The 26,666-nt window shown below is 33.1% G+C and overlaps 1 protein-coding gene across 1 annotated transcript in view; it reads left to right on the top strand.

The window, feature by feature from the left end:
* The window catches only part of LOC129805668 (discoidin domain-containing receptor 2), a 226,134-nt gene that overhangs the window by 172,402 nt on the left and 27,066 nt on the right, over positions 1–26,666 (top strand). Inside the window, exons 12-14 of the mRNA XM_055853714.1 lie at positions 3,071–3,431; positions 13,770–14,021; positions 14,179–14,271. Coding sequence (XP_055709689.1) covers positions 3,071–3,431; positions 13,770–14,021; positions 14,179–14,271 — 706 coding nt within the window. The remainder of the gene's footprint in view (positions 1–3,070; positions 3,432–13,769; positions 14,022–14,178; positions 14,272–26,666) is intronic.

A 26,666-nucleotide genomic window follows, 5' to 3' on the forward strand; every position in this document is an offset into this window, starting at 1 on the left:
TTTAGACAAATATTAGAAAATTTTATTGATTTTTTTACTGATACAGGAAGTGAGGCTACATTGAGCTGAGGCTTCATACAAAACGCTATTTTTTCGCATATTTTTAAAGGAAGTTTGACCTACTTAGCCATAATTTAATTTATTACACTAAGAAAAAACCTAAAAAGTTCAAACAACTTTATGGCAGATATGAATTAACTTTACGAATATCGATGTAATTGTTATCTCATTCGTTGTAAATTTTAGTAAATAGAGTTGAAAAACTCCTCGTGCGAGTTGAATTAATTCGTCGGATATCGATGTAATTATTACTATTCTCCGATGTAAAATTTCATCTCGACTGAAGTATATGCTTAAGTGTTTTCGTTTTAAGAATATACTTCAGTCAAGAAGATTTTCGTGTGACAAAGTTCATATGGAACATCAACTAGAAATATGCCTAATAGTGTTTCATGAAGATACATGCGTGCATCTTACGTGATAGTTGGCTCGGAACATAGGGAACTTGAGGCTAAGAAAATATTAATAAAGAAAATGATAAAATAAAAAAAAATTAAAATTGCAAAACATATTCATTTTGGGATTTGAAAGAGTTATTTTAACTCTAAAAAAGATTTTTTTTTAACTCTTGAAACGAGTTATTTTAACTCTTAAAATGAGTTATTTTCAGTCTTAAAAAGAGTTATTTACATTATTTTATCATACACTGAGAAAAAAAGAGGGTGCGATTAACTTTTCTTCCTCATAACTTTAACAAATTTTAGGTACAAAAATATATCAAAATTCTTTATTGTTAATCTTACACCTTTCTAAAGGTAAAATTAACATGAAAAAGGGTAACTTTAATCCCCAATACACCTAAAAAGGGTAATATTTACACCGATTTTGGATCAATACTGCAGGGTAAAATTAACATTTCCGTAATGTTCTTTTAACTTTTTCGGATTTCTCTCAGTGTATAAATTTTAGGACAAAGAAGTTAAAACAATTCTTCCGAATATTACACCTAAATAGAAGTAAAATCAACTCTAAAATATAGTTCATCGAAAATCACAACGAAAGAGATTTAATTAAACATCGATTCGAGTAAGTTTTACTCAATTATTTTTGTAAGTGTACTTAATTGTTATGGTTCCGCCTATCTAAATTACGTTACACTGAAGCTCAGTTTCCCCTATAAAAACACAAAAAATAGCGTTTTCAATGTAGCCTGAGCTCAATATAGCCCCATGTCTCCCTAGAGTACTTACCTAGATAACGAGAGGTCCGCAGGTCAATCTTGTGATGAGGCAAGAATTTAGCTGATATTGTTCTTTTACTTTTTTGGCTTTTTTTTAATTCTAAGATTGAAGGAGGATTTTAGATCATTCTAAAGTTCCCTTATGGTCACTTGACCACTTTTACGTAATTCAATTAAAGTAAAGCTTGCGAAAAGCAGTGGTGCGAAGTCACCTGCATCTAAGATATCACTCGTTTGCTTGTCTTAAAACGACAAATAGGAAGGAATCACTCGAAAAGCTCAAGGAGTTATCTTTAACCGTTTGGCCTCTACTCTCATAAAAAATCGTTCTTAAATGTCTTGTGAAATCTTTTAATCCCACATAGAAAAGTAACAAAATGTTTGGCTATCTCTGTCACCATAGGGATTCTTGAAAAAAATTTTCATTTTCAACAAAATATTTTGTTAAACCAGACCAAACACAATTTTTACACATATTTTACAAGATCTTGTAAACATTTTGTCTATATTCTTTTTTTATTCATCAAAAAATGTCGATTTTTCAGTCGGGAATGGTCTCTAAAGTCCTTTTTGATCATTTTCTGTAGACAGCATGCCAGCGCATAATTCCTAAAGCTTGAAAATCATAATAATTATCACCACAAAATTGATAAAAACTTTCAGAGAAAATATTCCAACGCCATTTTGAGAGAAAGACGTAAAAGTGACAGGAAAAACTATCTATTTCGCAGTGCCATCTACTGACAAATTTCCAATAAAAGCCAGATTTTGTGAAAACTTTTACAAGAATTTTATGTAACAATTTTTGTTAATTCGGTTTTAACAAAATATTTCGTTGAAAATAGAGAGTTTACAAGAATCAGTAGCAGGGGTAATTAAACCAAACATCTTGTAACTTTTCATGTAAATCAACTTGTTTTACAAGATATCTACGAGATTGTGTAGGGGAGACTGGAGCAAAACTTTAATAAAAATTTCAAGCCTCAGTCTCTTTTATTTTAGAAAATAGTGAATATTGAAATTTTCGTTTTGACAAATTTTGCCCCGGTCTCCCCTATAATATATTTTTTAGAGTAGTTTTGTTTACTGCCAGACGGAAAAATACACAATTTCTTCGTGGAAATTCAAACAGAAATAAATATGTATATAAATATAGCTGCAATGTACGTTATCTATACTTTTGACATCTAGTTCCGTTGGCGAAATGGACCCATTAAAATATGTTATTTTGTTGAAATTACAGGCTTCCGTTCATCGTAAATACCAAAAAGTTGGTCAAAATCTCGATGAATACAAACAATACCGTTCTAATATTACATAAATTCCCTTTAAAATATTTATCACATCAAAGTCCATGAATTGGTAGCATATAGAATGTCCTCGGAATATTTTGCTGCAATTATGCAGGATGCGGAAATATTTTATTATACACTGGATAATTAGGGACTTTAGTTATAATCTGTACTGAGCGATTTATGTGCATAATCTGGAAGCTTGCTGAAAAATTTGATGAAATATATTAGGATTTAGGATATCATAATCTATACTACAATTTGTTCTCAGATTCAGCGAAAAAAAAAACATGAAACATTGCTCATAGTTTCATCTTATTTTATTTTTCTGAACATTCCTGAATTCACTGGAGATAGAAGCAGGGAGAAGTTGTGCTGAAGAAGCATTTCCCTAGAGTCACCACATGATTGAATATCTCTTCTATTGTGCCTTCATAATTCCAATTGAATTTCATATTGCATGTCGTTCATATATGGCATCTTTTTCTCTTTTTTTTTTCTTCAATTTTATCGCAATCTCATGCGACACACAACACAGATGTGCCGGACATCGTGTGTCAGGAGTATGCAGTGCCCCATATGCAGGATTTGATACCAAAAATTCCCGGTGGCTACTGCAGTGTTCGCCTAACGCCACCACCGCTCAACAACATCTTCCCAAAGCCACCCCCTATTCCTCCACCCCCATCTGAAAAATACTACGCCGCCACGGCGATCTGCAAGCCCGCCACGCCCACGACACCATCCACCGCCATGAATGCCTACAGCGATGTGGATGGCATCTCAACGGATGACGACTACCAGCTGCAGGAGTTCCCGCGACAATCTCTGGGCATTGTAGAGAAGCTGGGAACGGGCATCTTCGGAGACTTCCATCTGTGCGAAACGAAGGGAATCAAGTAAGTGAATCTCTTTCATTCTAGCACAATTCCCCAATGTGACACCTTCCCTCTGCAAAGATTCTCCTCTAAATTATGAAAACAACTTTGAAGTAGGATACAATGGAATAATTTTATTCAGAATCTATTTTTTAATTTTGAGACTTCCTCAAAATTGTTCTTCTTTTTCTTTTTTGCCTACTTGAAACTGTGAGGAAATCTTAAAATACAAAAATAGATTCTGTTCAAAATTACCCCATATTTTACTCTAGTGAACTGCCTTTTATACTTCTTAAATTAATTCCGATTTGAACTAAACTTTTTGCTTTCATTTAAAAGAATCTCAAAAAATAATGTCGCTGGCACACCTTTTCAATTAAGTGAAATTCAATCAATTGAAATTTTCCCTCTTACTCTTTCAAACTGAAATAAGATATGTTTGTCTCTTTCTATCAAATGAAAATCGAAATCTAAATTTCGTTTTCAATTTCAATTTTAATTTTCATTTGACAGAAAGAGACAGCTATATCTGATTTTAGATGTAAGCATCATAAAAAAATCCAACTTCTCATCTCCAAGATCTTTGTATTTAAGAATTTGATAGTTAAAACCATTAACACAATTCATCTCTTACTAAAATTAATTTTAACATCATATTACCATCGTTAAATAGATTTTGCAAAAAGGTAAGGTATTATTCAGATTGTCTTATTTCGATATATTAAGGCTTTACATTAAACTAACTAACGCTCCCTTCCTGTTCGTAAGCTTTTCCTTAAGTCTAACCTTGAGTCTAACTCTTAAGGATGGTCTTTACCAGATATGGTAGATCGTATCAGTAAAACCCTTCCTTAATTATTAAAATTAAGGAAAAGTTGGCAAACAGCAGGGAGTAAAGTCACCCCCGGAAAACCAAGTTACTCGCATCCTTTTCGGTATAGTTTTCCTTTTAATAATCTTATTAAAGTTTAAGATCATAATAATTCCATACGATTGTTTTCTAACGATCTACGTTTGAAAATATAATTAAGATGTTTTTTTTTCTTCAAAAGAGCAAATTCTAAAAATAACGATTTTTGGACCGGATCATATGTTCAGTGTTTATGAAGTGATTTCGATTGTATTTTAATATGCTGTATTTCAGATAGAGATCAATGGATCGCATTCGCCCCCACTCCACCTCAATATACCCTGACCAGGACCCTTTCTCTTAACTAGATTCTATCTATAATATTTATTAACCAATTTCAATGAACTTTATTTCTCTTTTATTAGTCTTTTGTACTCAAAGTACTTGGAGTATCGCGAAGGCGTTTTATAGTGTTCCAAAACAGCTTCCTAGACTTGAGCCTTGTATTCGAAACCAGTCATACAAAATCGAATGTGCCGTTTCCCATTCTGTTATTTATATACTAAAAATTTGACACCTCGGTTCTAGTCTCCATTTTGGGGTTCAGTTTTAGGGTCCATTTTCCGAAATATAATTGCTCTCTATTAATAGATTCATATCATCATCATCATCATTTTCAACCGCTTATCCCTATATGGGGTCGCGGGCCCATGACATCCAAATAACAGCCCATGCTTGTCAATCCTCCGCCACTTCAGGAAGATGTTTAGGTTCGATCCTAAGGCGTTCCAAGGCAAAATTCTGAATTTGATTCAGCCACCTTGTTCTAGGTCTGCCTCGAGGTCGATGCCTCTTTACAATGGCTTGCATAGCTTTTCTGGTGAATCTTTTTTCTATCCATGCGCTGAGCATATTCATAACATCGGAGTTGTGATCTCTCAACCCGAAGAAGCAACTCCTCGACTCTTAGCTCCTCACGAAAGGTTACGTTTTCTACTCGATCTCGACGAGTGATTCCCTTAACCGCCCGGAGCTTGTACAGCTTGCACTCGCGATCTTATGCTTTCGGTCATTACCTAAATCTCATGACCATAAGCGAGAATAGGAATGAACACAGATTTGAAAGCCAATAATTTAGCCAAACGACTAAGCTTGGCTTTCCTCACCACGCTTCCGTCAAGCTCCCTTATTACTACAGATGTTTGACCGATTCGCGACGATATAGTTCGGTATGAAACTTACCATCACTCGTGAATAACACCCCGAGATACTTGAACTTCTCCACCCGTGTCAATACTTTTCCATTAATATGTAATGTGCATTGCACAGGCTGTTGAGAAATCACCATTATACCTCTGACTTCCCCACGTTCCATCTCCATATTAAAATCTTTTTAATTTGGTTTGTGGTATATCACAGGTGTACGGATTAAAATTACTGGATCCATGACCAATCCCTGCGGGTGTCCGTTGTTAAGGGTTTTCACTGGCCTATGTTTTCCACCAAGTAAAATACCGATACTGAGCAAGACTATCATCAAATTTATGATTCTTTTGCATGGAACACTTTTAGTAAATTTCAGGAGAATACCGTGTCTCCAGACAGTGTCATATGCAGCTGACGGGTCCCGGTCAAAATCTCGAAAGCCAAAATCCCGAAAGCCAAAATACCGAATTGGCCAAAATCCCGAAAACCAAAGTCCCAAATTTTTAAAAGTGTCATGGCTACTCTCACGATTACACTCGCTTTTGATGGAGGCAAAGGGAAATCTTCTGTGTCTTGGGAAGTTATTCTGAACATTTTCCTCCACATAATTTCATCCCTTTCAGGATTTTGAACATTCGAGATTTTGGCTTTCGGGTTTTTGGCTGCCACCGGCAGCTGACAAGTCAACAAACACTACTGCCGTTCTCTTCAATTTTATTTTAGAAATTTGCCTCTAACTGGAATGTAAGAGCCAAGACTTGCTCGCAGTAGTCCTTTCCACTCCTAAAACCTGCTTATTCTTTGAGTACGGCAAGCTCAATGAGTGACTCTGTACGGTTAAGTATAAGACGCACCAAAAGCTTGTAGCAGATGCACAGCATGGCAATAGGTCTAAAGTGGTTTTGCTCGGTTCCGTCTTTTCCTGTTTTCTTGATACCAACAACCTTGCTTTTCTTAAAAAATTGGGGTACAGAACCCAACATTAAGAAGTCATTGCAAAACTACATAAGTCAAGGCTTACATTTAACACCATTAATTTTAAACTCCGCGGATTTTTCCGAGGAATTTCTGTAGAATTTCTTAACAAAATAAAATATCTTAGAAGTTCATATTTGAGGAACTTGACTGTAGTCATAAGCCATACATTTCCTGAACAAATTAGGTCTGATTTATTAATGGAATATGGGAAAAATATTAAGTGTTCGAAGCCAGAGTGTAAGCGAAGCCTGAAAGCTTTCCCCAAAGGGCCTTGACAGACTTGAGGATTAACCGAGAGGCGGCTTTTAGAGTAATTATATTCGAAATAATGGTTAAACCATATTTCTATAATTTTTCACTAAGCCGTCTCTCAGCTTAAGTCCTAAGTGTGTCAAGAACTTAACAATCATAAAATGACATTGCATTTTTATGATTTTTCGAAATCTGTTTTTGGTAAGAACTCAAGATTTTTGTACGGTATCGATAAGTGTATATAACTTGCTTACGTGATGATTCCATCCCATATATTGCGACTTGAGAAGGAATTGCAAGTAGAAGAATCCTACTTGTTTGGTTCTCATAATTTTCAGTAGAGTCCTTACCGCCAATCCTCCTTTAAACATACGTCATGGCTCAGAAACAGAGAAATTGTGCCGGTGATGTGTTTTCTTTTGTGTATCTCATAATATACCTTTAATTCATAATACACAAAATAATCTCACCGTGGCGATAGTTTGCAAATAGCATTATGTGATCTGACGAAATAAGATTATAAGGGGTGTTCAACTCCTGCAGTTTGTTATTCACACGGTGTACAATTTCATAGAATTATCTGAAAGATGCTTACAAATATCATTAGGGTTGTTTCACGATTCCCCAGAATGCAATGTGAATTTTCCAAAAACATTCAAAGGAATTACAAGTACAAGTATTTGATAAATTTCTCTATGTAGTAATTTTTGCTAAATAAATCTTACCATGATAGTTTACATTGCATTGTTAGTTCATAAGGGGCTTTAGTATTTGGGAAATTAGAGCGTAAATAATTTTCTTATGACTTTAATATTATTTCAAAATATAATGCAAGGTACAGAATGGCAGAAAAAAGTGAATTGATAAATTCGGGAAAATATATTGTGAGTGAAAAACAGAACAAAAAAAATACCAGAATTTCCTTTAAGCTATGAGGGCAAAATAGAAATATTCTTTATTTGAGAAATGCAATAAAGAATTATTTTACTCAGTAAGAATTTCTCTTATCTCTTTGTGAATATTCTAATATACAATTTTATGACATTTGAGAGTATTCGTCATATAGCCATATTTGGAATTTGAAAAAAGTGCCTTAGGAGAATTCTTTTGGAGGATTATTAGAAGCCCAAAATTGAAAATGAAATGCTTCATTTGAGTACCCCTCGTGGGATTTATTTCTTGGTGTTTTTTTGCACGCGTTGCCATTCAAGTGGAAGTTTCAACGTGCTTTTAGGCACTTTGCGCCATTTGAAAGTGAAAATTAATAAAATATCATGAAACACGTTGAAATGCTACACAATAAAGCCTGGGCAGAGTTATTATAAATGTTGCGATTTAACAAGATGAAAAAAAAACTTAAGTCTTCGATGGCGTTTGAGTTTGTTATAAATAACAAGATTTCATTTGCTTGGAGCGTGAATAATTGTAAAACTCGAAATGGCAATGCGAAATCTTAAATATCAACAAACGAAAGATAGAGAGATTACTATCTAACTAAGTAAATGGTAAACTGGAAGAAATTTGATCTCAATAGCTTAATGGGCTTGTTAATGACTCAATAAAGTATATCTGTGAAAAGAATATTGCGTGAGAATTCAAAACAAGACATTCCACGTTACGATTGGAATCTATTTTCATAATTAATATAAAGTTACACTAAATTGAATTAAGCTTGGTGCGAAAACTAGTTTTTTTTGTGGTTTATGTTTGCATATTTACATTTTCATCTATTAAATCTATACAAATATTGTGAAATTTCACAAATTTATTATGGATATTTATCTAGAATAAACACACAAATAATTATCCTTTTGCGATCAATTAATTTGAACTCGTTCAATAAATTTACTTAGAAATAGTTTAACTATTGCAAGGTTTAAATATTCCGATAAATGCATGTATTAGTTTGAAAATCAATTGGTATAAGCAGCACGAAATCCAGATAGAAAAGCTTAAATTGATTTATCAAGCAGCTTTGTTCATTGGGAAAACTTTTAAATGGGAACACTATATACAAAGTTCAAAATGGGATTTTCTGCTTAAACTATTATTTTCTTTTAATTACATATTTTCAAACTGGGTGAAAAAAAAAGAAAAACAAGCGTAAAATCCTCCCTTCGTAAAACATAGGATTAAGGGATATAGAAAAAAATGGAGAAAAAATGTCTACAATTACTTAGAAGGGGATTAAGAAATAAAACAACATTTCGCATGATGCGAATAAAGTCACGGAAATAATTGAAAATATTAAAAAGGATGAAGGTAGCAACTAAAACCTACCTTAACAATTTAAAAGTCCATTTTTTTCTCAGAGAAAATCTCCATGGAAAAGTAAAATTAAATATACTTTGTAAAGCAAAAGAAAGTAATGCATATGGCATCATAGCAAAAGAAAATTTTCTGAAGACAATAGTTCTCCATGGACAAAAAAAAACGAATTAAAACATTTAAAATTATGCGACAGAAAGTTTTCACTATCAGCAGCTGCAAGGAAATGATGTCTTAGCGATGAAGTGCATTTTCCACTCCAAGATGCAAAATGCGCTGCTGAATTTCTTATGAGGATATGAGTGGATAATATTTGAAGATAACTTTGTGAAAAACATTCATTCATACTTTGATCTTTTTAACTCATTCACCGTGTCACATGCAGAGCAATCTCACATATTTTCTACAGTTATAGTAACTTAAAATTATGTTTTCTGAGAGAAATTCGAGAAAGGGTATATTTGTTTAAATCCCTACAGTAAACCAACCTAATTATCCAACAGATCTTTCAACACAACTTTTTACAAGTTGTTTAGTATTTAGTAAATACAAACTTCGAGTTAATATTTTTAATAACGCTTTATGTATATTTTAGTGAGGATTCGAGGACGGTTTTTTTTTAAAACAGAGGGAGTACAATTTTTACCTTTAAAATATTTATTTTTCCGTATTTATTTCGAAAGTGTCACTAACTGACTTATTTTCGCTCAAATATTGACATGAAAGTATCTTTCTTCATAATCAATTCAGTATTTGTGAAGCAAATATATTTAATTGATATCATAAATTTTTCAAGAAAATTAATGAGCATCGATGATCCACTTCCGATAATAAAATTGATTTTCAAGCAATTTCAATTAACGCTGATTAAAACAACTTTATACCGCTATTTTCTTTACGTGAAATAATTCCAGCTTTATTTTAAATAATAATCAAAACATCTTAAAAATCAATTCACCGATTTTTATACCCTATTTAATTTTTAGACAAAAAAATAAAAGGACCTTTGCAGTCAATATATCCTTCTGAAATGTCGGAGGATGAACAGGCGTAGGTTACTAACCTGGATGTCCTAAGCCCGTGACCCCAATAGGGATAAACATCTGAAAATGTTGAAGATGATTTGTAATCAATGGCCTGAATTCTGAGACCAAGATCAAGATCAAGAAAATTTCAAGATTTTGGTATTCTGAAATCAAAAAAATCAAGATCAAGATGTCAAATCTGTCAAAGGTCTTGGAATCTTGGAATCCAAGACAGAAACCGTGTGGATATCAACACTGAGAGAAATCCGAAAAAGTTAAAGTAACATTCCGGAAATGTTAATTTTACCCTGCAGTATTGATCCCAAATCGGTGTAAATATTATGCTTTTTAGGTGCATTCGGGGTTAAATTAACCATTTTTTTATGTTAATTTTAACTTTAAAAAGGTGTAAAATTAACATTAAAAAATGTTGATATATTTCTACACCTAAAAAGAGTTAAAGTTATGAGGAAAAAAAGTTAATCGTACCCCCGTTTTTTTCTCAGTGAAGATTTTCAATTCTGGAACCAATATTTCAAAACTTCAAGACGTCAAATTTCTTATTTTCTTGAAATAATTCCAAGAACCTCTCGGAGGTGCTTGGAATTTTCTATATACTGACAATTTGAAGAGTTTCATACGGAAATGACTATTGATGAGGAATATTTCTATAAGAGGTGGTACAAAAAGAGAATTTCTTTGAAAAATACTGTATTTGATTTTGTAATTTAATCGAAATGATACGTATTTTTAGATATATATATCGAAGTACACCACCCTGAGGATACCTGAAAAATAATCCACATCTTGCATAAGCATTTCTTGGTTTATCATGGCCACAAGTTTCGTTTGCGCTTTCTGTACTGTCGTGTATGGCCTGTCATTTATTCTTTAATACGTCCTATAATTAATTTTCTAAATTTATATGAAGAAATTTCAACAAATTTAACAGAGGAATGAAGATATTTGTCAGAAGTGACGTTTCGTTAAGTGTGGAAAATCTTGAAATCTTGGTTCTTAGCTAAGGCATTTTAAGTTCCATAAATATTTTGCGTCAGAATACGAAATCTACCGCGACCCCAATAGGGATAAGCGGTTGAAAATGAATGAATGAATACGAAATCTTGATTTTGGAAATATTTGACAGCTGAGCTTTGCTGCTTTGATATTCTCGACTACAAAACAAAAATAGATAAATTTTGACAGTCGAGACACTTCGAAATTCTAACAGAAAGTACTTCAGCTGCCACGTGGACGAAAAACAGAAAAAAAGAAAATAAATAAAAATGTCTTTTCTTAGGCTTTCGAAATTGATTTTCATTTTTTTTTAATTCCCGCTGTAAATGAAGCAAATTCCACCAATTTGAAAGACATTTCTAAGTAAGACATTTTGCGCCTAAAGAGGTCATTAAAAATCATGTGCATTATTTAAAAAAAGAATAAATCATTTGAAATGCTTCACAAACTAGTTCAGTGAGTGCAATTAAGCAGTTTAAAAAAAAACCTTTTAGAATATTTTATGAGTATTAAAAAGCACAATATTTGTTGTAATAATACAGGGCATCAATACCGCAACTTCTATAATTATGCTTTATATTCAAACAAACCATTTCGATACTTAATAGTGTAGCAAGATTGCTACGGGTCACACCAGAACATACTCGAGCACCCTTCATCACTTTTCTCCGGGAGTGAGCCCCCATTGCCCATTCCAAGAGAGCCACGAATCTGGCGTCCTCCTCGCTTCATTGGAGAAGACCGACTGAAGAGCAGATTCTATTGTTCCTTCGAGCACTCACAACCATTTCTAGCGGAGTTGTAGCAATATCGTAACTTGAAGTTAGCCGCCGTTATAGCACCCCTCAAGTCACTACCGCAGCTGAACAGTAATTGGTACCGTTGGCTTAGAAGAGCCTTCGTCTGGACGGGCTTTCTCTCTCTAACCTCTCTAGGCTCAACATCAATAGTCCTAGTACACTAGTTGATTTTTCGTTTTAATGAAAAATATTACGTATGAGTATTGTAGTTTTTATTGCCAAAAGGGTTTTGCTTAAAAAAATTGGAAGTATAAAAAATAATTAAAATCAATTATGAATTTGAGAATTTAAAAATTCGCCATTTTTGAGCTTAAATATTTACTACATAGCAAATAGCTAGAGACTTGCAAAAAATACTCTAGATTCCTTCAACCTTCTACTTTACAATTATGTATAATCATTAGAAAAAATAATTTTAGGTAGTAAGGAAAAAAAAATTTCTTTATGGGACACTGGTGTTCCAATCGTCCTAAAAGGGTTAAAAGAAGAAACATCTGGAGAAATGTTGTTGAGCGATTAAGAATGACAAAAAAGAAAATAAATTTGTGAGATATAAACCTCAACGAGTTTTAGTGCTTATTGAGACTTGTAATTTAAGCCCCAAAAGAGATAATCAAAATTAAATAATAATGCCTGGGAGATATCATAATTTTAAGGTTTTTAATTTTAAGCCTCTGTATCCAGGAAATCGTTTAACTTATACCGGATCAGAGATACAGGTCTTGATATCAGCTACAACTGAGCTTAAACTAAATTAACTTTTAATTATCTCGAAAAAATTAGGATAAATTCACTGGTATTTACTGCTCGAACTCTACGTAGAGAGCAGTATATATAATCCTTCGATTTTTTCACCCCCCCCCCCCACAAATTTCCACCTTCCACCCCCGGAGACCACTTTTGTCAACAAATCTTCACGTTTCAGACGATTTCTGAGAAATGTCGTCACGCTGTTTGTCCGTCTGTCCGTCCGGCTGTCATCAGCTCTAGAGGCCAAACGGTTAGAGATAGCGACTTGGGACCTAAGGGAGACCCCCCATAAGTCGACCCAAGGATCGTTAACATGCCCCTTATTTTTCCCCCATCCTTCCCCTTCCCCTCCAAAACTATGTTTTTTTTTAGGATTGCTCGTAAACGCGTCTTGCGATTTTTTTATTTTTGGATATGTTTTAGAGATTACCCAGGCGAACATTTCGTCCTTAAACGAAAATAGCGTTGAATCATTCCTAATATCTTTTTTTCAAGGTCAAAAGTTAAAAAGACACTAGAGAGCGCATTTATTAAGCAAATGGGGTCATGTTTGGGGTCGTTGGAAAGGTCTTGGAATTTCCTATGAAACTGAACCGGTTCCAATCGGTTTTGAATCGGTAATGAACCCGTTTCATAACCGAAAAAAAATTTTTATCTGAAAATCAATCCTATTACTTTTAAAACTATTTTAGGGTTTCTTTTTTTTTAGGTATATCATCTAAGTCACGAGTTCGAGCATTTCGCAAAGCCTAGGACACTTTGTCACCCCTTTTTAGTCTTCGTAATCGACGTACCTAACCCCTTAATAAATTCTTTTTCAACATCGTTAGTAAAATAAAAAAGCATCCTTCAATGTCGAAGCTTTCAAAACTAATGACAACAAAAAAAAAATCCAGAATGATAGAGAGTTTCTAGGAGAAGATAATTACACAGAATATACTTACTAATTTATTCTTCCTTGAGGGCAGTGAGCTGCTGAAAGAACTAAAACTGAAATTGACTTGACAAAAAAGAATCTTTTGTGAAAAAGAAAATGAGTTACTAGTGAAAGGAAAAAAAAAGTTCACATTAGCGTACTAAGTTGTGTTGTTTTCATCCCCCGCATTTGTTTCTCACCCCTATATCCCTATCTCTTCTGGATTATCATCTTGTCCAGCATGATAAGCATAGTGGGCAATTATGAAGAATAATCCGTCTGTAATTAACATTGCAGTTCTAGTCTGGTTGGTGTCGCAACCCTTCGGTCGAGTGCACCTGAAAATGTTAAGAGAGACTTTCGAGCAAAAGCCAGACACCTGGGACGCCTGAGTGATCCAAATGTGGCCAAATTACTAGGGGCATGTCTACGAGATGAGCCCGTCTGTGTTGTACTAGACTATAGCAATTGTACAGGGGATTTAAATCAATTTCTCCAGGAGCATGTTGCGGAGACAACTGCTGTTGGGGTACAAAATAATTCGCTCAGGTGAGTGATGAATTTTCTTCCTATGGTATCTTTGGATTTTGGGGTAGTGTGTGTATATGGGTATCCAGTAAAAGCCTTTATACGTATGGGGGGGGGGGTAAAAATGATAGTTGTACCAAGTTTATCTAACTCCTATCATTATTTTGGTCTTTTCCAGTTACGGCTGTTTGATCTACATTGCCACACAAATTGCCTCGGGCATGAAGTATCTGGAGCAAATGAACTTTGTACACAAGGATCTAGCAACGAGGTTAGTCTTTGCTTTCCATTTTTGCCTCCTTCCATAGCCCCCATCAAAAGCCATCCTCCCTTTTAACACTGGGGAAACACTCCATACTATGTAGCAATTCAGGTCAACTCAATATTAATCTACATTTTCCCTCTTTCCCGTGTATGAAGTCATTTTTTTTGTGCTTCTTCTATATAACTCCCTCGTCCACCCACAAACATGAACATTTTTGCGGGCAAGACAATATCGTGCCATGACATGGAGGAAAAAGATGTTTATGGTTTGAGGGAATATGAGGAGGAGAGAAGTCTAAGTAATTTTTTTTCTGCAACATACTCTCTGTTTTCCTCATTTCCGGGGCAAGAGGAAGATGAAAATAAAATGTTAGAAGCAGCCTCTTCCATCCCCTCCCACCCCCCAAAACAAGGAATCGCAGGAGAAAGTGTAAAAGTGAGCGTGACATGGTGCTCAAAATGAATTTATTTCCTCGTTGCCTGTCGCTAATTTTTTCCCTTGTATGTTTGTATTTTTAAAGCCCTCCGGTATCTAATTCAGAAAATCATTTCCCTCTTCTTAGAAGCACTGAACAGATAAGAGCGGAGAGCTGCTGTGGGTCTAGAGTTGAATAAACATGTAGATATGAGATTGAATCAGGCCATTTATGGAATGCTAATAATCTTTCCTTGTTTAAGCACAGTTTCGGAACTGTATGTGGGTTAATGGACTGACTAAAAATACCATCGTCTGCATTGATTTTTGTTGTACCAGCATTTTATTGTTTTTTGAGTTCTATTTTTAAAGTATGTCATTAAAATATGTGAATAGTTAGGGAAGACTAGGGCAAAAAGTCACAAATTGAAAATTTGAAAATTCAATATCTTCCAAGATAAAAGAGATATAGCGGCTTAATTTTTTTCCCATAGATGACCTCCATAGACCTTCTTCATTGTCGTAAGTTTCTTAGAATTCGAACAAGGAACTTAGAAAATAAAAAATATTGAAATTTTTAGCCCTATTTTTTAAATATTTTCCTTACAAGAGATATCAATTATTACCTACTTATTTTCCAAAATTGATGCACTGGTAAATATTTCCTGAATGATTGTAATAATTGTAAAACTGCATAAATCCTGGCATATACGATCTATGATTCAGGGTTTCTGCCGTTTACCTGATGAGATCGGTCGTGGTAAGTCGGCGGCAGACGCAATCAAGCATTAATTGAGGAGAAATATATAAATTGAATTGATTTGGATTCTTTGAATACGAAACCACTATCTATTTTAGAATTTTACAAAGATTCTTTTCTCCAGAAATTCATTTTATTAAAAATTACCACTTGGGGTAAAAAGTAACAAAAGTTATGGAGCAAAAAGTAACAAAGCCCGAAGCAATTTCTTATGTCTCACGGCAAGAGGAAACGTCATTTCCATGTCTCGCCGCTTTTTGTTTGCATTGGTCTAACAATTAGCATTCCCTTGTGTGTTTTTTCTAAAATAGCTTGAAAAGCATTTTTCTCGTTTAGATAGTGAAGACTGTGTTTTAAAAAGCTGTGGAGGAATAAATTTTCTATGAAAATATGTCACCTTAGCTATTTTTTTTAAATTTACGAAATCCCGTAATAATGCAAATCAAAATGTGATAATATCCCATACCTGGTACTATTTGCCCCAGAATTTTTGAGAATGGTCACAAAATTACCTTTAAGAAAACAGCTCTATAAATATATTTCCTTACAAAATAGAGGAAAATGACTTTCACAAAGTTGTAGAGCAGTAAATTTCCTATAAAACTGCAGTAATTAGATATTTCTGGGGCGCTCGAAAAGCTTGTAAAAAAATACAATATCCGTTTTGTTACTTTTTGCCCCAGTCTCCACTATATTTTGCTAGTGGTACCCTTTAAAGTGCTAAAAAAATGTTGATTTTTCATAGGAATAGCACTGTAGATGTGGGTGATTTTGCACTACGCCGGAGGTGACTGCATCCCTGCTTTCCATAAGCTTTGCCTTAATTCTGAACCAAAAAATGAACCGTTCAAACGTGATTAAGAATAGTTCAATGATCATCTTTAAGAGCTAGAATTAAAGAAAAGCTTAAGAAAAGCAGGGGTGCAGAGTCAACCGCTGAGTGCAGTCACTTGCATCTACGGCACCATAATTCAGCTTTAGATATTTTATATAAGACTTTTTTCATACTTAAAGATTCTAGTACAAAAGAATCTAGTAAAACGGCAGTAAAAGTCACAATGAGACTACTCTCTTAATTCTTTGACAAATTTTTCAGTGTTAAATCTTTAAACAATGATAACTTTTAACAATGATAACTGGTGGAATGATAACTTTTCGATACTGTTGAATCGATAGTATCGATAAATCCATATCTCTTAGATTAAATTAATGACGACTTTTCACGCATAGTAAGACCATTTATTGTGACATTATTAAGAAAATGTGACTGTTGCTAAATATCAATATTAGCTACAAAAAGTAAAGCTATCGTTTAAATTTTTCAGAATTGACAGACGATACTATCGAAAATAAGTTATCATGTTACCCAAAGATTGAAAATAATTAATTTTAACTCTAATTGTTCAATTTTGAACAATTTTAACTTCAAGCTTCCTTTATCTCAGAATTAAGAAGTATATTTTATAATACGAAAGCTTTAGCTTAAATCAGATCCATTTCCTTCCTTGGATTGCACAATTAACATAAGTCAAATCTCTCAGAAAGACTTTTTTTTTGGTAATCTGAATTTTATAGCCAATAAATTCACATCTTTTATTGAGATATTTGATGCTTTCACTTTTGTATTATTTTATTTATAACCAGAAATAAGTTATTTGACTGCAGCAGATTAAACAGTAAATTCGTAAAAAATGGTCAGTAAATAATAATTTTCAAATATTATTTGTGAAATATTGTTGGCAATAAACATCTTAAATATGGATGAAAGTCATCAACTTCTAAATTATATGACATAATATTGCAATAAAGCGCAAATAAAAGAGCATTAATATGAAAAGATGTGTAGTGCGCCAAAACCCTTAGTGTAATAGTTACAATGTGATCAATAACGAGTTTTTGCAGTCTCCTTTGTTGGACTTTTTTTCAAAACTTCTTAATGAAGCATAAATTCTAAATGGACACGCTTATTTGGTCATGAACAGTGATCTAACCACGCGAATTAATGATTTTTATTGAGAATAGTTATGCAAAAACCAAAATCTGTTTGAAATTGCTTTAGAGGAACAGTATCAAATTTCAGCCAGCTTGCAATTTCGACCACTTATTTTGTTCTTCATATTTACACGAATTTTTAGTTTTTGAAGACTCTAGAAAATATTATAGTGCAAAAAAGTAACAAAAAATGTCGCTTGGACGAAAAAGATGATCTGAAAAAGACATTTGGAACAAGTTCGTAAGGGCAAAGAACTATGGAAATGAAGGTGGCCGAAATAATACCCAAAGATATGTCTACATTTATTTTAAAAAGTATTATGAATGATTTTAGAACAAAAAGACGGTAAACGTTCTTCAAGGCTTCAAAGAACACTCCTTGAAAAAAAGTAACAAAAAATTCAATTTGTATTAAAAAGATTAAATTAAAAGAGTAAAATTAAAGATTCCGAAATTTGGTACAGCTACAGTTACCCTAAATATCATCCAGTACCTCCATTTTTCGCTGATACTGCTGGTCATTCTTTTTTTCATACTGCTGTTTAGCAGTATTTTTCTTCAAGAATTGCTAACCGCTTAGCAAATTCATTTAGAATAAGTAGGGGAAGTAGAGCACCTTTAAAATTAGGCTGTTTTATGATATTTTTAAATGGAAGTGAGCCATACCATGATATAATTAGTGCTCGAACTCAAAGTGAGAGCTGTTATATGATCGACCTTTTTTTAAATCCTGGAGCTTAAACTGTAAAAGATATCAAGTTCCGGTCTTCGGTGACCCCCAATGAAAATCAATATCTCCAGACGTTTTTTTCTTTAGCTCCACAAACGAATTGAAAAGCTAAATTACGTTATGGTAAGACTCAATCCCATTTAAAACTAGAAGAAACATGCCCTATTTTAAAAGAGCCCCAATTCAAAGATGCCCCACTTCCCCCTAAGTGAGAAAGCATTTGTTTATTTTTTTGTACAAATAAAATTTAACAAATAACGAGATATTTAAATGTGTAGTAGAGAACCTATAAATTTTACTCTAATTATTCAAAAAAAGAAGACTAAAATAAATTTATCAAAAAATGTAAAACCCTTATTTTAAAACCCTATGAGTTAAACGGTTCGTTGGACGCATTTTTTATCACACTTAAATGGATTGCAAATGTTATTACTTCAACTTTAGACCCGCTTGAATACCTCTGAAGAAGCGCAATGACACATTTTTTCGTTAATTGCTTGATTAATGTAATTGCTGATGAGATAAAAATCTCTCATCTATCGTCCATGAAGTGTCTAACTCTGGTGTGAGGGTGCACTAGGGGTGAATGTCATCAGTATGTGAGAGGTTGAAAGGGGACAGCAGCTGTCCCTTCCTGTTGATTTTAAATTAAACTTATGAATATTTAATTCAATTTGTAATTATTTTTATTATTACACTCAGAGAACCCATGTGAAAATACAAAAGCCGCGTGTTGTACAATGGACATTTATATATATATATATATATAAATATATATGTAGTTTCATTGCAGAGGCGACAAATAAAAAGTTGCACGGCGCGACAGCAATATTGCATTCTGTGCGTGTGCCTCCATTCCAATGGCGTCACATAATAATTATTTGCTATATTTGCTATGACCTGGACCAAAAGGGGATGGGATGAGGGGTACTGTTGATTCGACAAAACAAAGTTGAGAGGGTGGAGGATCAAGCTTTAGTGTGATTGTTGAAATTTATAAAAAAAAAATTAATTTTACACCAATACACTTTTGTCACCATTTGCGGAGAAAACAACAGCACATTGGTTTTGTGAATTTTATTGTATATTCAACTATATGGCACGGCATTTACCGTTTTCCTACCACCCCCAAATATGAAGGGAATTCCGAACAATTTTCTCCCGCTTTTTTTCTCCCACTATTGATGATATGTTTTCTGTTCACTTTTGCAATAATACACATTTCATTTTTCATTTGTACATTTCCGATTCGTTTTGCTCTTTGTCGACATTCAGACTGGGGCGTTTTGAAATGTGTGAGACGCAATATTACATAAGGATGTGATAAGCCTTAGGGACTCTACAGATAGTGCTGATTCCCAATTCAGACAACTCTAATAACTTTCCGTTTTCAAGAACTTTTCTTATGAGACAATCGAAGTGTCGCGCATTTAAAACATACAAAAGAATCAAAAAGAATAATTGTAATACAGAACAAAGAATAAGATTTCATAATTAAAAATCTTTAATCAAAAAAACCTTAAGACCTGATGAAATTACTGATACAGTTGGCAAAGTGTATCCGCTTTGCGAAATTCTCAAAAGAAAACGATTGAGGGGCATATAGATTTCAGATAAGCTTTCTCAGTCAGCGTAATTATAATCCAAATAACGATTAAACTATTTCCACAATTTTTTCACTAAATACTACCGATTGACTAATCTTCAGGTTTGTCCACGCCTTAATGCCAAGCGCCTGGCAAGTTGGCCTTTTTATATGGAGCTATTTGAAGCCAATTCCTAAATTGATCTCGGACTCAGCTCACAGTGCTCCAAGGAAAAAAATTATTTAAACAAAAATTTAGTATATTTGTCCCTCCATACGGAAAGGTATCTTATAATACGGAAAAACTTCTCACTTTTTAAATATTTAGCATAACGATCACGAGTGCAGAACAATTCCCATACGCATTTGTATGTGAAAGTAAGAAATTGGCTTCAACTTCGAAGGCCATTCGCCAACTAGCTTAATGCGGACTTCAGTTTTTTTTTCATTTTTGGATTTTTAAAATTCAGTTATCCTGTTTGTTATTTTAAAAGAGACTTTCGGGAGCTGGACTAAATCTCTACTCATCTGAAGACAATTTGACGTCCAACTCAAATAAAAAATTGTTCTCATAATCTCGATCTTGCTCGTTTTCACATTTTTTTTTTTTATAATCCCCGGTTCCCAGTAAATTTTAACCGATTTATATATCACATAAAAACTGTCCTAACTGTGTAGAAAATCAATTAAATTTTCGATAGGTAAACTAATTAAAACGGTTTCAGTGTTACCTTGAATTTTAAAACCTGTTTAGTGAATTTAAATTTGCCAAAATCGGTGCCATAAAGAAATACGTTCTTTATGGTTCCGGCGTAGGATAATTTCATAAAATCAAAATTCACATCCCTTTCTTTCTCACACGCTTTGCATATGTCTATCTCATTCTTTCGCATTCCAAATCGATTGAGGTATATTGAACTTGTTGTAATGTTTAAAAGAAGAAGAGTGCGAAATAAGATAGTCACATGCAAAACGTGTGAAAAGGAAAAAAAACCGAATTGCGACTTCAGAAAATTTTCCTGATCTAAAAGGTGTGCCGGAGCCATTACAGCTCTGTCAGACATTGAAAAAGATATGGTAAAGTATCCCAGACTTTGCGAAGTGCTTGAACTCGTGACTTAGATGCTATACCTAAAAAATACTTTCGCAACATTAACCGTTTACCGGTATTCAATCGTTTTGAACCGATTCAGAATCACTGACAAGGGAAGTACTCGAGTCATCAAATTCATATAAATCTGGGGTTTTGCTCAACTACGCAGAAAGGCATCAAATTAAACGTGCTTTATTCAAAAAGTGCGAAATTTGGTTAGTTTTTTTTAATTCCCCAAAGTTGAAAATGTGCAGCACATAATAAAGAAAATTAGAATGTGACTGCATGCAGCGGTGGCTCAGTGGTACAGCGCAGGACATTCAACGGGAGTGCCGCGGGTTTGATCCCTGGCTCCGTCTGTTTTTTCCCTTTTAATATCTTTTTTTTTTCAATAAAAAATTCTATTCTTTATTATTTTTTGGGGAATAAAACGTTTAATTTGATGCCTTTCTGCGTAGTTGAGCAAAGCCCCAGATTTATATGAATTTGATGACTCGAGTACTTCCCTTGTGAGAGGATTGCCCAAAATTTTTAGCAGTGATATAAATGAATTTCTTGTATAAATTAGTTATCGGTTATGAACCGGTTTATTACCGATTCATAACCGATTGAAATTGTCTCAAGCTTATCAAGAATTCCAAGACCTTTCCAACGAGCCCAAACATGATATCATTCGCACGAGAAATACGCTCTTTAGGCTTTTTTTTTAACCTGTGCCTTTGAAAAACCGTTATTATGAATGATTCAACGGTATTTTCGTATAAAGACGAAATGTTCGTCTGGGTATGAAAAAACGCACAACGTGTTTTCGAGCAATCCCAAAAAAAAAAACAATGGATTTGGAGGTTCCAATGTAGACATATGGAGGGGTCATCCGTATGTCACAAGTTTCTATCTCTAACCGTTTAATATCTAGGCATGGCATGGTCGGATGAATAGCTGGACAAACGCGTCAAAAAAGCTCAAAACTTCAGATTTTCAAATTTCTTTTAAAATATGGAGTTCGTGTGATATAAAATTGTATTGCTTAAACACTTTTCTATTATTTTATATTTAATAAAATACACAAAATCAAATGAGACGTCCGTTTTAGACCAATATGAAAGTCTCTGTAATATTCAGAAATATTTTGAAATAGATTTCCGCTTATACACAATAGCAGTCATCTGAATGAATTTAGAGTGCTGAAATGCTTTAAAAATATCCAAAAAGCTTCCTTTATATTGAATTATTTTAAAAAAAGGAAAAATATATACATTAATACATATTTTCTATGATGTACCGGGTTTTTATTGCTATTTTGCATATTGTTCATTTTACATTTTTTATTCGGTTCACAATGTGTATGAGAAATATGTCCCATAAAACGTTTCAATCATTTGCACCGGGCGGGACTCGAACTCACAACTGTATACAATAGTGTAGGGAGTCACACCGCCCAAGAACTGAACGCTCTTACCAATTGCACCTAGAGTTGGTAAATTTCATGAAATTTCATGAATTTCCGCCTAAAGTAGATGGCGGCTGCTGTGAAATTTCTGAAATTTTACCATCTCTAATTGCACCATGGGCATGGACCCCTTAACTCTTTCGCGTCTTTAGGGTAATGTCATGACTCGGGGAAAAAAGTTTTTTTTGGGTATTTACATTAATTGAAATCTATCTGTTCGTGCACGACATCATAATAGAAGGATGTAAGATTCTTGGCTCATTTTCTCAAGACTCCAGTTAGATTTCAATTAATGTAAATAGCCAAAAAGAAACTTTTTTCCCCGGGTCATATATGACCCTAAAGACGCGAAAGAGTTAATGTACTGATGTAATTTGCTAGTGAAGTTCACTAAATTAGTATAGAAAATCGAATGATGACTTGATTTCAAATATGCTGAATTGTGCGACAGACGCTGAATTCAATTCACAAGCATTGATTTACATAAGTAATTTCAAAATTAATTCATGAGAGCTGAAGTAGACTCAGGCTGATCTCCGATAACACTTAGCCAGTAGAATTTGGCAGTATAAGATTTTCTAAAGGAAATTTATGCAAAAGTTGTCTAAATTATTTTACTAAGCCGTCAGTGTACGACAGTTTGAAATAAGTCTTTACAGTCAAGTTTGGCAGGCCAAATATTCTCGAGGATCAACCTGAGTTTGTTTGGGTTTTTTTTAATTTTTTTGAAATGTATTTTTTTTTAGTAATTTCTTGCTTGTGAATTTAATTCAGCATCTGTCTTTAATTCAGCACATTTAAATACTATTCAGCGTTTATTTACATTTTCGTGTGCTTTCTCAGTAAATTACCGCCATTATATTTTCCTTATTGCGACCAAATAGATTCCGGCTCTCTGAGAGAAATCCGAAAAAGTTAAAATAACATTCCGGAAATGTTTATTTTACCTTGCAGTATTGATCCAAAATCGGTGTAAATATTATGCTTTTTAGGTGTATTAGGGGTTAAAGTTACCCTTTCCATGTTAATTTTACCCTTAAAATGGTGTAAAATTAACATTAAAAAATGTTGATACATTTTTACACCTAAAAAGTGTTAAAATTATGAGGAAAAAAATTTAATCGCACCCCCGTTTTTTCTCAGTGCTGATGCTTGAAAATAATTACCCTTTAAAATTTGGAAGCAATTTATCTTAAACTGTCATACTCTGAGGACTTAGTGTAATGAATTAGAGGGCATATGCATAAGTTTCTTTTATCTGTTCCTTTACTGCTAAATTTTAAAGTCTAAATATTCTTAAAGATCATCAGTCTGAGTTGAATTTAGTTTACATTAGTTTGAGTTTATAAATGCAAATTAAGCGCTGAATAGTATATAGAATTGCTGAATTTGTTAATACATTTATTTTACAATTGAGAGAATTGTGGATTTATTAATGATAAGTCGTATTGAGAATGTTAATAATCACACTGACGTGAATATTAAATGATTTTTTGGACCGTATGCTTTTTAAGTCCTAATTTCTTAAAATTAATAATTTTCTTTATTTGCTGACAAAGCTTTTTATTTTTCATGAACCTGCTGAATTTGAAAAATTACTTTAGGATTTTATTTCTTAAAGTCAGCGGAAGATTTCAATTGTAAATTTTTCATGGAAAATATCTTTGAAACGTATACCGTCGTTTGTATCAACTGTTATCGTACCTGTATCATATTCTTTTTTTTTTGCTCTATTTTTTGATTAATTAAATATTCCATTGCATTGAACAACATTAAAAACAAAATCCCTAAATTAGGAAATCACATTGAAAGGAATTACTCTATTAAGTTAATTATTAAAAACTAAAATCCAATTTAGCCAAACCTCTCATTCGCTTTATGTTTCATCTGCAAAGCACTTAAAATCACTAATGAATATATAAATTGTCATATAATACCAACCTGTCAAATTCAGCAGGAACCATGATATTTTAAAATCCAAAGGACGCCTTTTAATTCGTAATCCCCCAAAATTTCTCCCCTTTTTGATGACATTAGCATTTAGCCTTAACCACAAAAGCTGTGAATTCCTGATGTCAAAAAGCGATATTGGGGGAAATAGGAAGATATGGGATTTATGAAGCTGTGTATTTTCTCTCAGTGAGCTTTAATCCTATTTGAGATTAAAGAATCTCACTCATAAGTCTAACATGTGAAGCATTTTGGAAGAAGAGCGTATAGGGTTGGATGTGAGAAATTACGGAAGGAGCTGCCAAGGATTGAAGCTAAAGGAGATGGTGTAAGAAAATGGTAAAATGATTGATATGCTAATACCATTTCTGACGCTATATCTCACTTGATTCTCTTCCGGAATCACTTTGATCGACCAAAATTGGAAGGATGGGTAGGAAAATAACCCCAAGAGTAGTCACTTCTGGACGATTCTTTGGCATATAATGCTTAGACACGTGCACCCTAATTTTATTCTTTTTCTCTCACAAACCCTCCTCATCTCATTCTACATGGAGGAGAGTGGCCAAAACAATCCAAAGAGAAATCATAGGGATTTGTAACATTGAGGTTCCAATATCGTTTCGGTGGCTTTGACTGTGAAATCCACAGTTGCAAGTGTTCCACCACGGTTGAAATTGTGCACAAAAGAGGAGGAAAATTCGACACAGTGTCTCACAATTCAATAATAGCATGGAAAATTCATATCGATTGCATTTGAAATTCAACAGTCTCTTAATTAAAATTGGTGATTTCTGAATTGCTGGTGCTTCGGGCTATACAATTATTTATTAGTACGCATGACAAAATCATAAATTTCATTGCTGATTAATCTATTTGATTAGTTCCTTTTTCCTAACATTCATCTAAGATTTTCATCAACCATTTCCTGATAGTTTGGATATCGTAAATTTTTATGAAAATCGTTTGTCAATATCGGTTAATTGACAGTGTGATCGTAAATTTGGTAGAAAACAATTTTTTATTATAACTTTTATGCTATAAAATTTATGGAAATTGATTCTTGGCCAATAATTTGATAAAATATTTCTTTTAATTAGGAATTTGCCACTCACACTGGTTTCTCAAAGGTTTGTCTTATGATGAAGATAGTAATCTGAAATCGATAAAAGATAAATATGTAAATTATATTCACGAAAGAGCGTTGATTGGCCAATTGATATTTCATTCCACTGCTACGCAAATTTAATTTTGGTCTCTCACAAGAATATTATTCCTCTGAAGCTTTCTAATGATTTAAATACTTTCAATTGAAAACTTTATTATCATTTATAATTAAAAGTTATTGCAGCTATTTTTAACTTTAAAAAATCAGCCCAATAAATATTCAAATTATCAATCTAATTTACAAAATACTTCAATAACATGTTATTTAGACAAATATTTTCATTTAGATTTTTTTGGATTTTGTTAGCAGAGCGCAACAAGTGATAGTTGTAATCAAATATTTTCATTTTCATTTCAATTAGAGCAGAAAATGCAATAAAGATTTCAGACCTTTGAAATGGCATAATTAATTAATTTTTAATTTGAAAAAAAAAATCAATGAGGTGGTTTTTATATCAGTGACAATAATATTAAAAGCAAACAATTTAATTTTGTCTGTGTATAAATTAAAAATATCATTAATTGAATAAATCTACTTTTAATTATCATATTCGTTTAACATATTGTCGTTGCTATCACCTGCTATCGTAGCTTTATTATGTTAGATTAAAAGTCCTGGTTACACTTGCACTAGCTTCTTTATTGTTGTTACTCCGTTGAAGTACAAAGCGACACTCACTCATTGACTCGATAATCAATAATATAATATACAATAATTATGCTTATTAAACAATATAGGCGATTCGCCACATTCCTCCCCCCTTAATTAAACAGTGGTATTTTTCTTAATTTTAAAGTTCTTACAGCTATTCCAATATTTATAAAGAATAAAAAGTAATACCCCAATGATAATAGTTATATAAATAATATAATGATATACATGGTGTTTTGTCATTTGATCACTGTACTCTAAACCTTCTGCGATATGGACTTTTTCAAAAAGGTCTTTTAATTCCTTCCTACTGCTCAACATAATATCCTTTTTTGATTCAGTTTTAATGTTCGAAATATTTAAGCTTCTGAAATTACTCATGAATACTTCTACTTTCCGAGATAAATTAGAATAAACTGACAATCCAGAATATAGTGACAAATGATCATTGTTTAGTTTACATTCAGTGTTAAATTTTAAAACACCACGTTTATTAATGTTTTCTTCAAATTGTTTATTTAAACAATTGATTATGATTTTTCTTGGAACTTTTTGGACATATACAAATGTTGCGTTATCGATTTCAATCCAAATGTTTTCTGAAAGAT

Source organism: Phlebotomus papatasi, chromosome 3, assembly GCF_024763615.1.
Source record: "Phlebotomus papatasi isolate M1 chromosome 3, Ppap_2.1, whole genome shotgun sequence".
NCBI classification, from domain to species: domain Eukaryota; kingdom Metazoa; phylum Arthropoda; class Insecta; order Diptera; family Psychodidae; genus Phlebotomus; species Phlebotomus papatasi.